The sequence below is a fragment of the Hippopotamus amphibius genome, chromosome X (genome assembly GCF_030028045.1).
Source record: "Hippopotamus amphibius kiboko isolate mHipAmp2 chromosome X, mHipAmp2.hap2, whole genome shotgun sequence".
Taxonomy (NCBI): domain Eukaryota; kingdom Metazoa; phylum Chordata; class Mammalia; order Artiodactyla; family Hippopotamidae; genus Hippopotamus; species Hippopotamus amphibius.
In genome coordinates, this window is record NC_080203.1 from 131,030,378 (window position 1) to 131,044,273 (window position 13,896).

Genomic DNA, 13,896 nt, shown 5'->3' on the forward strand with positions numbered 1-13,896 from the left:
CTTTGTAAAGGAGATACAAATGACCATTCCAAGGCAATTAAAGCAATTGCCCTCTCATCACACTGGCAAACATTGGAAATTTGCTACCGCCAAGGGGAAATAAAACGGTGATAATCACCACCCTTCCCCAGGCCCCCGCACCTCACTAATAAGATGGAACCCCTTAGCATAGGGTGAGTGTTATACATAGGAGCTGGGAGATGGTGAGTCCTCCACTCCTCAGAACAAAAATAATGACAAACAAAGGAAGTAACATCAATAATCACAATGACCTTTTTTTTTTTTTTTTTTAACTCTGTGTCAAACATTTTGCTAAATCCTTCACATGGAATATCTTTTTAATCTTCCCAAGCAAGCTATGACATACTATCTTCTAGTCATAAAAAAAGAAATGATTATAGTCACAGTAATCTTTCATGCCTGCTCACTGTTGCCCCAAATATTTCTTTCTAATGACTGCTTTTCATTTTATGATTAATGGGAAATTTTGCTTAAAATGAAAATGCTTTGGTTGAGGAAACGCACTGATATTAATTCCCACTAAAACATAAACAACAGATGGGCTTTGTGGCTATTGGGGTGTACGAACCAATAGGACAGGGAACGCTGTGTTTCATCCTGGGGCAGGCAGTAGATTTTGCATGTGCTGGGCAGCTGAAGGCAGTCTTTGCTGGATTCTTTTGTTGTTGAGGTTTGACCACTTTACCTACAAAGGGAACAAAAGGATTCTAACCAAGGTGCGCCATGAACAGAGCTTCTCACAGATCTAATCCTCTGTTTTTTTTTTTTTTTTTTTTAACCATCTGACATTTGCTAAATAAAAATTTTATTTCCAGTAAGTTGAAATCCACTGTCATCTGCTTTCTCTCTCTTTACCCAATCTCCTCTCCTATTCTCTGCTCCAGCCCACCGCTCTGATCTGCTGTTCCCTGAGCTTACTGTGTTCAGGACTGTCTGCACCAATTCCTACTCTCCTTCCAAGATGATAAACCTGGAAGTTCCTTCATAGCCCACTGTAACTCTCACTCAGTTTTCCTCACTGCGGTGCTCACGGTCGGGTTTGACTGCTGGCTTCAGGATGTGCGTATTTTAGTGGCCCTCTTTGACTCCCAGTTTCTGAAGTGTGAAATGGGTAAATGAAGCTTGTGTCGCATGCAGGATGGTCATGGGGGGTGAACATGTGGAACACCAGAGCAAGTGCCTGCTCTGTAGATGTGGCCAGTGGTATAATCATAACCATATTTATTGATAACAATCATGTCAATGACATATTACTCCATTAGTAGTATTTTTCTCAACCACTGATTTGGGGCAGGCAGCTGTTGCCACACCTACTTTTGCAGCCCCAGTCACCCTTCCATGGCCTTTGATGGAGGCCACCTCTGTGAGAACCAGGAGCTGGTCCAGTTGCCAGTGTGAAACTTTCAAGCAGAGAGGAAACAGGAAGGCTTGTCTCCTGGACCACACTCTAGTTGAGGAGCTAAGGCTTAGATCAGAGAAAATAGATCCTACAGCAGGAGAGGGCATGGTACATCTCTCAAGAGCAGGGCAGCAAATGCAGCAGAGGCAGACCTCCAGAGCTCCTGCCTATCTGTCCAGGAAAAGGAAGACCTGCAGGGAGGGGAAGGAGGTGGAAGCTGGTCCCAGGTGAAGGTTCCCAGAGCAGGGAGCAGGACCCTCTGACCTGACACAGGAGGCAGAAGGCCCTCAGACCATGACCCTGATGAAGAAGTCTGAGATTGGAGTCCAATTCACTTCAGCCCTGTGTCTCTTTAGAAGGAACCTCACTGGTTCCCATCTCCAGGCTGTGAGCACGGAGCAGTGAAGCTGGGGCTAGGATGTGCTCTGACAGACATGGTCCCTGAAAGTCCCAGCAGGACCCAACCCTCACAAGGCAAGCAGCAAAGACCCTTTTCGGAAAAGACGATGAGGGTAGAAATTCTCCAAAGCTGCCCCGGATCCTGCTCTGAGGACCCTCTCTCCCGTAAGAACATACTTCTCAACGTTTGCTCCTGCTTTTGTTGCAGTTGTCACCCTGTTTATGACCGACACCTCAGTCTGCCTAACCCCACTGTGAACTTTGAGTTTGTCACCAGGCCAAGGGCTCCCTTTATGAAACACCAATTTGCCCATAATACCCTCTTTCTTACACCCTTTATACTAACACGTCATTTCCCCTAATTAAATCATGTCCAGCTTTGGCCTCTGCCCAGTATAATTATTTCTCTGATGTCAACCCTGCCAAAGATCGTATGTAACCTCAGCTCAGGCTGTTCTTCTACAGCTCCAGCTTCAGGCCTTGCTTGTCGGACTGGTGAACATGGATATGTAGAGAGAGATGAGGGCCCACTGAGGATGCGTGGGGCTTAGTAAGGGGATGAATAGGTTGATACCAGATTATCTAAAATTGCAGGTGTGTTCAGCAATTTGGGGGAGTTAAACCTGTAAAAGAGAAATTTAGGGCCGTACGGTGCAGGGATTTAATAGCTAAAGCTTTACTGTGGGACTGAGATCTTTTAGCCTAATGATTTTTAGATATAAGAGGAAAATTTCTAATCCTAAGCAGTTGAGATCTACCCAGTGATTTGGGGAATCCTGTATTATTGATATATTATCATGAATGGAAGAGCAAATAGCCACATGATGGAATTGGACAATGAAAAAGAATGAAGTATTGACATTTATGACAATATGGATGAAGCAAAAATACTGTACAATTTAACATAACGTAAAACATTATGAAATGAAAGAAGCCAGACGCTGAAGACTACATCTTGTATGATTCCATTTATATGAAGTGTCCAGAGTAGGTACATTTATAGAGAAAGAATGTTAGTGGTTACCAGGGCCTGGGGTAAAGGACTGCTGATGGGTACAGCTTTCTGTCAGGGGTGATGAAAAGGCTCAGAAATTAGTGGTGATGGTTGCACAGCCTTTCTACTAAAAACCACAGAATTATGCAGTTTAAATGAGTGATTTTTGTGTTTGTGGGTTATGTATCAATAAACTTGTAATAAGAATATTTAAAAGATATATTATTGGTTACATTTCTTTTAACTGCAGAAAAAGGTGGTACTATTCTGTTCATACTGATGTTCTTAAAAGTTTAGATGTTCGTACATAGGAAATGGACTACTTTATCTCATACTCAACCTTGAACTTCAAAGGACAGGAGGCCACAGCATCTTAGTTATTGGGTGACAGTTTCTGTTCTCTCTTCCAATCACCCCAGCCTAGAACAATCTGATGTAAAATATCAGTCCAACCATCACCAAAATTTTAATCATGTGGAATGACAAGTTTCGAGCAGAAATTCAAATACTAGGGATAATAAATCATAGTCCTACAAAACTCTAATTTGAAAAGGTACATGCACCCCAGTGTTCATAACAGCACTATTCACAATAGCCAGGACATGGAAGCAACCTAAATGTCCATCGACAGATGAATGGATAAAGTAGATGTGGTACATATATACAATGGAATACTACTCAGCCGTTAAAAGAAGGAAATAATGTCATTTGCAGCAACATGGATGGACCTAGAGATTATCATACTAAGTGAAGTTAGAGAAAGACAGATACAACATGATATCACTTAAATGTAGAATCTAAAATATGACACAAATGAACTTATCTATGAAAGAGAAATGGACTCACAGGCATAGAGAACAGACTTGTGGCTGCCAAGAGGGAGGTGGTTTGGGGGAGGGAAAGATCGGCAGTTTGGGGTTAGCTGATGCAAACTAGTACGTATAGGATGGACAAACAGCAAGGTCCTGCTGTAGAGCACAGGGAACTATATTCAATATCCTGTGATAAACCATAGTGGAAAAGAATATGAAAAAGGGTGTATATATATGTATAACTGAGTCACTGTGCTGTACAGCAGAAGTTAACGCAACACTGTAAATCAACTATACTTCAATAAAATAAACTTTAATCAATCGGTCAATCACAGCCCTGGCATTTGGTACATGTTGAGTAACTGTCAAGCTGTGCTAAGTTGTTTGTATGTATTCCCTGTCTCACCGAGCTATCCCACTGACCTCTTGCAGGAGATCTTGTCCTTGTGCTTTACAGATGCATAAACTGAGGGACACACGTAGTAAGTCCCTTGTCTAGAGTCACACATCCAGTGAAAGGGAGAGAGAAAAATTTTTCCCATGGGATCTGACTTTCAGGCTCAAATTCTTATTACTGAATTGGTTGAAGTTGAAAGCCTCCAGGATGCCAACTTGTAAATTTACCAAAACCGCTTACTACGGGAGAAACGTCTAGGGGTCATTTTCCTGCTGGTCTGTATTTCATCACACCCTGAGAGATGGCTCAGACACTCTCCCTTCTGAAACAGCCTGAAATCTTCATTATTTTATATATGCTTGTATCATGAAGTCAAGGGCAAAACATGATATGTGTTAGAAACACATTTTCCATTTTAAGAAGAGAGACATATCAGGGTAGCAAAATTGGTCTTTCACTAATGCAAATATTTTGAAGTTATATTAATACACACAGGTGTGTGTAGTTTCCAAATAGAAAATTATTTAATGAGTCAGTATTTCTTTTTCTTTTTGCAGAACAATGGTTCCCTGGTTTGGTGCCAGAATCACAAGCAATGTTCTAAGGTACGTTCCCTACAACTATATCAATGTTTTTAAAGGCTTTTAATTTTGGAACAACTGTAGTCACAGGAAGTTGCAAAGCTAGTACAGAGAAATCACACGTATTCTTCACCCAGTTCCCACCAATGGTTACACTTTATGTATTTGTAGAACAATATCACAAGAGAAAATTGACATTGGTACCCAGTATGTATATAGTTCTGTGCGGTTTTATCCATATGTATGGATTCAGTTAGTGTAGCCACCACTGCAGTCAAGATACACCTATCAATATTTCTATATATTACCTTATGTCGCTCTTTATTCTATAATTATCTTAATCAAAAATATTTTCAAGGAGAAAACATCTTCTGATTATACCAGAAGATGTAATGTGTTCTGCTTACTGCTAAGTTATTTTTTATGTTTATTTTGTGTGTAGGAATTGCTCATTAAGTAATTTAGTTCTTTAAAGAAGTGGTCTCTTTTCTATTTTTGAGTATTTCTTGTTGCACACACATGCTCTGAAGTTGTCATACTCATTCATATGTTTAAAAACATAAATTTCTTACCTCCATCCCCAAACATCACAATCTTTAAAAAAAATTTGTGTATATACATAAAACATATAGTATGTATATGCTTTAGCCCCAGTCTGAAAGTTGGTTTTATATTTAGATTATATAAATGGATAAAGTTTAAACTTGCTATAAATACTGGAGCACTTTGTGATCGTAATAGTGTTTGATGAGATTTCTTTTATAGATACGACTATTGGATTGAAAATTGAAGCATTCTTTTTTTACAACCAAAATTTTGTTACTGTATGAATGTGAAATAATTTGGTGAAAATAAGCTTTGTTTAGCTCTGACTCTCTAGATCAAGGGCAGAAATGAAATGTCTGGTTTATGATCCTTTTCCTTTTATATAATATCATAAACATTTGCTCTGATAAGACATTTTCTAGTATCTATTATATTAATTGTTCTTCAACTTGTGTTTTGGGTAATTTTTTATGTCATCGCTGCAGAAAAGGATGGATATATATGTGTGTGTGTTTATATATATGAATATATGGCTGTGAGGCTGACTAAATTTCGTAAGTAGTGTTTTTGTCCAGTTTTGTTAGTTGGGTATTACATGAATGGTAATTTGTTGTATCAGTATTATTTCTAATAAACACCCTGTTTCTCCTTATCCCATCAAGAAATTCTTTTTTATACACTTGAAATTTGAATGGGAGAGGTTCATTTAAACTGCTTTTAAACTATCCTAATTAAAGAACGTTGCAGCTCTAGGGAATACAGCTTGTCAAAGTGTATTTTGTCATTGAATGATCAAGGCTGACATGAGAGACTGAATTTCACAAGAAAAGAAATCAATTCCTTTTGCCTGAAAGCAAAAATGAATCCACTCACAGCTAACTGCAACAGAAACTTTGGAATATATTACAAAGCTGACATAAATTTAAGGGCTGTCTTTATGCTGAATCCTTGGGGATGAATCTTACATGTTAAGCAAAGTTTATCTCCTACAGATATTATCACCACTGATGCATTTGCAGGTAGTTATAGTTTGCATTTCTTCTGAGATTCATGGAGCATTGTGTAGGCTTTTCTTCTTGCTCTTTAAGTTAATAAGGTGAAGGTTGAGTGATGGTAGCTCCATTTTACACATGGAGAAATTCAGGCACATGCATATTGGACAATGGTCCTGGAGTTACTCAGCAAATCGGTGAAGGCAAACTAAAGTGTGGAATGCCATCTCCTACCTTCTCAGCCTTGCCCTCCTGGATCACCTCCCACCCGTGTACACATGTCATCGCCTGTATTACACCCGCAGAACATTTATACCTGTTCCTTTTTCTTGGAGACTGTCTCATTCACCAGAAAGTAAGCTCCAGGGGGACATTGACTGTGTCCCCTTTGTTCACTGTAGTATCTTCAAGCCTAGAACAGTGTTTGGCACAGAGTAGTTGCTTAGCAAATATTTGTGAATGGATCCATGAATGAAGTCCATAGATTACATTTTCTTCCTCCCCCAAGGGACGTCATTACTGTATTATCTTCAGGGAAAAGATTATAATTCATTTTGTATCCGTGTAACTTAGCATGAGTATCTATTATTAATTAGGAAAATCTTCCTCCTATAATGAAGTCAGTACTATGAAGTTAGGGGTCTTTAGCGTCATTCAGCTCCTGGATGATGTAGAGCAGTGACTCACTGTCCAGCATAGCTTGAGGCCAGTGGTTCTCAAGCTGGAGTGATTTTGCTCCCAAGGGGACATTTGGCAATGGCAGGAGACATTTTCGGTTGTCACTACTGGTGGTGGGGAGTTACTGGTGTCTCCTGGGTGAATGGCAGGGATGCTGACAGAATACAAGCCACAGGACGCCTTCACAGTGACGAGTTGTCTGGCTCCAAGCTCAGTAGTGCTGAGGGAGGTTGAGAAACCCTGGTTGGTACATTTTGCGAGTTATAAAGGAACTGAAGAACACAGTCCCCTTCTCAGCAGTTTTATGTTATTATATGAGGGTGAGTCAAAAATTATTTGCACTTCAGTTATATTAAACCTGAAAACTATAGCCAGAGTGTGGATAATTTTTGACTCACCCTTGTATGAAGGGAAGTAAATATGTAATTTACTGAGCATGTGGTATGTGCCAAGCACCTTTTCTGGAGCTCATATGTTAGGAATTCTAAGGCTCATCATATACAATTTCTGTCAAAGGCCAGATAGTACATATTTTCATCTTCGTAACCCACAGAGTCTCTGTAGCAACTACGCGTGTGGCCATTGTAGCATGAAATCAGTGATAGATAGTACCTAAACAGAGGAAAGTGGCTGTGTTCCAATAAAACTTTACGTATGGACACTGGAATTTGAGTTTCATATAATTTTCATGTCTTAAAATCTTATCATTTTTCCAAGCCATTTAAAAATGTAAGAATAATTCTCTGCTTGCCGGCTGTACGGAAACAGGCGCCAGGCTGCCTCTGCCCAGTTACCATAGTCTGCCATCGCATTCACGTACGCAAAAGCTACCAGAAACAAAGCAGTAAAGTTGCATTTGTCTCTCAATACAAAGACATATCTTGATGAATTCAAACTAAAAAGCAGACAGTATCTAACATCATGGGGGGAGCATTGTTGGTCAGCTTGGGAGGATTTGTTGAATGAATGAATGGTAAATAATAGTAAAAAAAATGTCAAATCACAGTGAATTTTGGAAAATTTAATACCAGTAAAAATTGTGGAGGACTTCAAAATGGGCAAAAAGATGGCTGGATGTCCTCTCTCTTGCACCCTTGCAGGTTGTCTGCATTGTTTGTCATCTGTCTTTGAGCTGTTTTCTTACTCTGTAAGTGGTAGCAAGCTGTTAATAATGCAGGTGATTCTTGTCCATGGAAATGCAAATGACTGTGTGCAGTGGGTTGCAGTTGATGCTCCCCCCATCAATAGACCATTCTGCATCTATTTGTAAATCCATTCTAGCACCCCTTTCTGTGTGTGAATATATTTATATTCGTATTTTTCGGATTTCTCCTTTGAACCAAATGTAACATCTTACTGGCCCTTGCAGTATTTCGTGAGTTAAATCTTTGACACTTGTTCATTTTGTATTGCACGAGAGTCACATTTACTTCATAAAATAAGTATCCTTCGACCTTACACTCAGTTACGTTTCTAAACATCGCATCTAAGAATGGCACTTTTGGTGATACCCACCCATGTCTGGAGAACAAGCTCATCCATCTCTTTTTGGGTGTTATAACTCACTCACTTGACTTTTGTTTCCAATTTGGTTGTGAGGATTTGAGTTGAAAAGCAGTAATTTAGGGCTCAATCTTGGTGCGGTTGTGTGTTGCTTTGATCTCAGTGGGAGTTCAGTTCTTATAAGGGCTATAACTCCAGATTCTTAGTGATTTTCCAGGTTTATTCAGAGCCAAATTTAGAGGTGAGGAAGATTGGTTTTGCTTGTATGAACATCTGGACGGCTTCATTTGACATCTGTGAAATTTATTGGATAAAGGTCAAACCCCAGAAACATAACTGAACGTGACTGTTGAAGGTTTTTGTGTTGTGTTAGATGCTTTCTGTGATTTACGTGGTAATGACTGTACATGCATAGAGCCCCAGGAAAATACATCTTAAGGAGGAAAATGAAAACTCCAGCACCCATGGAAATGCACTGTGTCCAAATACCCAAAGAACCAAAGTTGAACAGTTTATTTTTTTTCAATATTCTAATATGCAAAAGTTTGAAATTTCTGATGTTATATGTACTTTAAAACATTTAAAGCCTATTGTAATACTTACTGATAGTCATACAGTTTTCCCTGACTTTGTATAATCAACTTCAAGGACAAAGTTTATGTATATTGAGTGTATACTGAGCATTTCTTGTCCAGCATATTGATATCTTCTGGGAGTTACCAATTACTTCATAGGCAAAGCCGCCATCGACATTGATTATCAAGAGAAGTTGTAGGTTTTTGCCACGGGAAGAGTAGAAAATGTCTCCAATGTTGTAATTAATTCCCTTTATTTTGGATACCAGTGATTTTATTTCCATAAGTAACGATCATGACGTGATTTCTAAGTAAGTGGGATGTGATAATCTAGTAAGAGAAGAGAAATCTTTTATTTCCTTAAACCAGTGGTGGAATTAAAATGTGTATGGAATCCATGTGAAAAGAAATTGTGAGGTGGGTGAAAGTTTGGCTAGTGTTCTTTTGACAAATGAGTCTGTAATGCAATATTGTACCAGCACGATGAATAAAGGTTGTCGAACGCACGTTTGTCACACCATGCTATAACATCATGCCAGTAAATGGCACAATTTTAAGTACCCCAAAGACCACTGTGTGCTTTTGTGCTTACCAAGAGATGAAGTCTCTCCTCTGGGAAACCAGAGCTCTTGCTTGGATTTCCTGGTCTGCAAGCAGTTGAAAATCACATAATCAGCAAGCTTGAGGTAGGGCTGCATGTGCAACTTCATTCATACGTACTCCATCCAGTGTCACTGTAGGGAAACGTTCAAGTTGGTATCGTTTCTGAGATAAAGGCAGAAATGGAGAAGAAAGAAAGAACAAAGTGAGAGAATGTGGAATGGATAAGAACAAAGATAACTTACAGATAGGGAAGCTCAATAAATACCTAGTTTCAAAACTTCATTTCTGAAGTGGTAAATGCTGAGATTTGCGAGAGCCGACTGAAGGCTCCCAGCGGGGTCCCTGGCTAGGGCTCAGACAGGTGGATCGGTGACTTAATGATTTTAACAATGAGAGATCTGCGGCACCCTTCCGCCTCTCACCGCCTCCTGGAATGCAAGCTCACAGCTCTAATTGGAGCCTCCAGCATGGAAGGCTGCCTGAACGGGTGTCACTGATTTGCTTTCTCTCATACTGTCATTCTTATGGTAAGTGTTCTCTGCCCTCACGCTGGGAACTTTTATCAAACATATTAGTGTGCTTTGGGGCGATCATTAGCCAGCAGTAGCTGGAACATTCCAGGGTTTTTTAGCTTAGAAACTAGCCTCTGTGCTGCAATAACTTGCAACACTTGGCCAGGCTCATAACACAATCAATATTTAAGGAAAAGAACAGGTTCTTATTTGGATTTAAATGCAGCATGTGACATATTAATAGCCCTACGTGTTTCTGATTTTCCATATCAATTTTTATGGATGTGAAAGACTTCCAACTGTTGTAAACGTCAAAGCAAAAACATGAGGAGGGGAAAAAGCACCTCCGTGTGTCTTTATCCTCACCCCTTCCTCATCTGTTCCTATTAATTTCTCCTCCCATGTCTTGAAAGAAGATGCAAACAAAATCTCTTATTTGGTTCATGACTGAGGAAGGGTTCCTGAAAGCTGGCTTTAGAAAGGGAATGCATTTTGAACACACGAAACACATCTCCGTCAGGATGCATCACATGGTGATTATGGTCTGACAGATGTTTTGCAGTTGTAATGTAGTCATCAGAAAGCACACAGAGGAGCCTGGATAGGCTCCGATTGCTTGAAGATGTTGAGTTTAAGCTGGCAGCTGGCAAAGAGCACCAGTGCCAGTTGAAGGGTGGAAACAGTTATGTTCTAGGAAGGAGACAGCATTGGATTTCAGTAGCTGTGGAGGGCAGAATTTGTGGGCATTGAACATGTCACTGTGCTTGCGGCCCTGCCTTCTCCTAGGAGGGTCACTGTCAAAGTCGTCCCCACTGAGGTGAAAACTTGCACTTGAATTTAGGGGGGGTCAGCATTTGCTTGTCTGTGTTCATGATTGTAACCCCATCCTGTAGGGAATCCTTGTCATGAGGGTCAAGTTGTTCTACCTGATCATACACAGGAATTCCTCTTAGAAGCCTGATTTGTGTTGGCACATGGTCTTTCTTGGAAACATTATTTCTCTATGTTTGTAAAAGGGCAGTCGTTATAGGGAAGTAAATCTAGGTATTAATTTCAACTTTGTTTTTACTAGCTGACACTCTTTTTACTAGGAGACACTCTTGTGTCTAATTTGTCTAAAGAAGGAATATAAGCTAATTATTTGAAAAATTCATTTTCTCAAGAGTTCTCACTTTTCATCTATTTGATGTGGAAGAACTTCCTTCCCCCTAGGCATCATCACATTTGACCAGCTCAGTATATTTGTGTTGCAGTCTCTGGGGTCAGAGGACATTCCTGTAAGATTCATTGCTCAAACCATGATGTTCTTTGGGTGAAGTTGTTTCTGAACCAAACTTGGGTCTGATCGCTTGCACCGTAGAGCCAATCTACTGACACTGGGTTGTGGTGAAGGAAAGTGCAGTGTTTATTGCAGGGCCAGTAAAGTAGTATGGGCAGCTAGGGCTCAAAAGACCTGAACTCCCCGGTGGCTTTCAGGGAAATATTTTTAATGACTGGGTGAGGGAGAGGGCTGCAGGTGTACGAACAGCGTGTGGACATTATTCTGATTGGTTGGTGATGAGGTAACCAAGTGGTATTTTGGGAGTCCACATCATCAACCTTCTGGTTCCAGCTGGTCTGGGGTCAATGTACTTGTGGTCAACATGCAGTTAACTTCTTCTCCCTGGTGGGAGTTTTGGTACCTGCAAAACAGCTCAAGGATGTGATTCAGAATATTATCTATAGTCCTTGAGGAGGAAACAAATGTCCTTGATTTTGTTTAATGGCTAAACTATTATTATTTTGTCTTGCTTGACTGTTTTCCTTTGTTTCTGTGTTTTTCACTTCTCAGATTAAATGTGCTCTTTGGAACACAGGGAAAGCCTAGGAGGCTAAAGTTTTTCTACAGACAAGAAGGCAGAGGGCATGGGGGGATGGTCTGTCCTTGGGAAGGTCCCATAGGGTGCTGCTTGATTATAATATGAAGTGTGTGTGTGTATGTGTGTGTGTCTTTCATGGCTAAGCTGGGCATTTATTGTAAATGCTTTTCCAGCCTAAAATGACTGTAGCTGTGCACGGGATCTACCACTGAGTTTGTATCTTTTGTTTTCTTCTGGGTTGGAAGAGAAAATAATTTTTCCTAAGGAGGGTCTTTACTGAATACTCCTTTCATCTTCTTTGATGCCTGTCTAGGCAGAGTTAGGATGAGGTTTTTATTCAAACCGTTGTCTTCATGAGGCTCTGTAGTTTTTGCTGTGGATGTCAGCATGAACAGTTCTGCTGGCTGTGAAAGGACAGTGACATATCAGCAAGCCGCTGCTCTCCTGGTACTTGCCAAGAACGAATATCAAACCTTTTGTATCCTTGCGGTACCAAAAGGCACCAGAGAGAAACAATATTTGTACATGCCTGATGCATATACAGTTTCCAGATGCTCTACAATCCATGTCTTGATTATAGGACTAAACTATGTCCCTTCACAATCGCAAAATTGTCCTTTAACGAATGACATTTCCTGAATCCTATGTGGCTGCAGTGTAGCACGTGTAATATTCTCAGAAACTGTCTCACAAACCCACTCAGTGAGGCCACTCTGAGGAACTTGCCAAGGACATCGGTCTGCTATTCCGTGCCATCTGTAGGAGGAAACTTGGGAAGGCATTCATCATGTTCACCTTATCAGTACTAATTATGTGTCCCCTAGAAACTGGTAGATATTGTAGCCTGTGGACACCGTGTTTCCTCCCCCTTAGAATTAGGTATTAGAAAGCTGAATGATAAGAAAAATCACCTGCTTTAACAAGATTACTGAAATTTCTCCTGTGTGTTTTGGAAACCAGCTTTATCCCTGACTCCAGTTTTTATTTTCCTTTATCTCATTTCTATCACACATACATAAGATCTTTTTTCTGGCTGTATCCACTGGTCTTTGTAAATTGTCTTGAATTCTTTTAAGAGTGAGAAAGGCAATAGATAAATCCATAAATCTGTAAAATAATGAATAACTAGAGAAATGCCACATTGTGGCTGACGCTTGCCTGGTGCGTTGTGTAGTTTCCTGAACCATTTTATCCACAGTTTCATGGTTAACTGAGATGAGATGACAAGACATCTATATGCCTCCCAAAGCTCTTTCAGCTGTGCGGTGACAACTAGGGCTTCATTCCTTGGAAAGGAGCAAAGGTGGACACTTGTCAGTTAGGTAATGGCTGGGACTGGGCGAAAGAAAGAAGAAAATGCAGTTTAAGTTGTGAAACCAGGGGGTGTGGTATGGACGTGTTCTGAGGGGGGATGAGGTAAGTGGAACAGAGGTGAAAAGCTTTTGTTTGCCAGCGCCTTTTGGAGCCAAAGGGGTTTGGCCCTGTCTTCACACATCTTAAGTCATAAATAGCAGAGGTCAAAGAATAGTCTTTAAAACCACACAATAAAGAAAGAACTTCTCTCAACTGGGTCTTTTCAGAGCTGAGCTACCCGTGTGGGTGAGTTCATTTTCCATTGGTGTGGGGGAAGCAATGACTTAAAGTGTGCACGTCATAGAGATGACTTTCCTTCCCTCTCCCATTCCTTCCTCCCTGCTTTTCTGTCCTTTTCTTTCTTTCTTTCTCTTTCTCTCTTTCTTTCTTTCTTTCTTTCTTTCTTTCTTTCTTTCTTTCTTTCTTTCTTTCTTTCTTTCTTTTTTCTTTCTTTCTTCCTTCCTTCCTTCCTTCCTTCCTTCCTTCCTTCCTTCCTTCCTTCCTTCCTTCCTTCCTTCCTTCCTTCCTTCCTTTCTTTTTCTTTTTTCTTTCATCCTTCCTTCCCCTCCCTCCCTTCCTCTCTTTCTTTCTTTCTTTCTTTCTTTTTCTATCTATTATTAGTAGCAAATGTTTATGTTGATTTCTATGAAGAACCTTCCCAATCTGCCTTAG

At 40.2% G+C, this 13,896-nt stretch overlaps 1 protein-coding gene across 1 annotated transcript in view; it reads left to right on the forward strand.

The window, feature by feature from the left end:
• Window positions 1-13,896, forward strand: part of ANOS1 (anosmin 1) — a 171,804-nt gene that overhangs the window by 33,996 nt on the left and 123,912 nt on the right. The window contains exon 2 of the mRNA XM_057719056.1: window positions 4,580-4,627. Coding sequence (XP_057575039.1) covers window positions 4,580-4,627 — 48 coding nt within the window. The remainder of the gene's footprint in view (window positions 1-4,579; window positions 4,628-13,896) is intronic.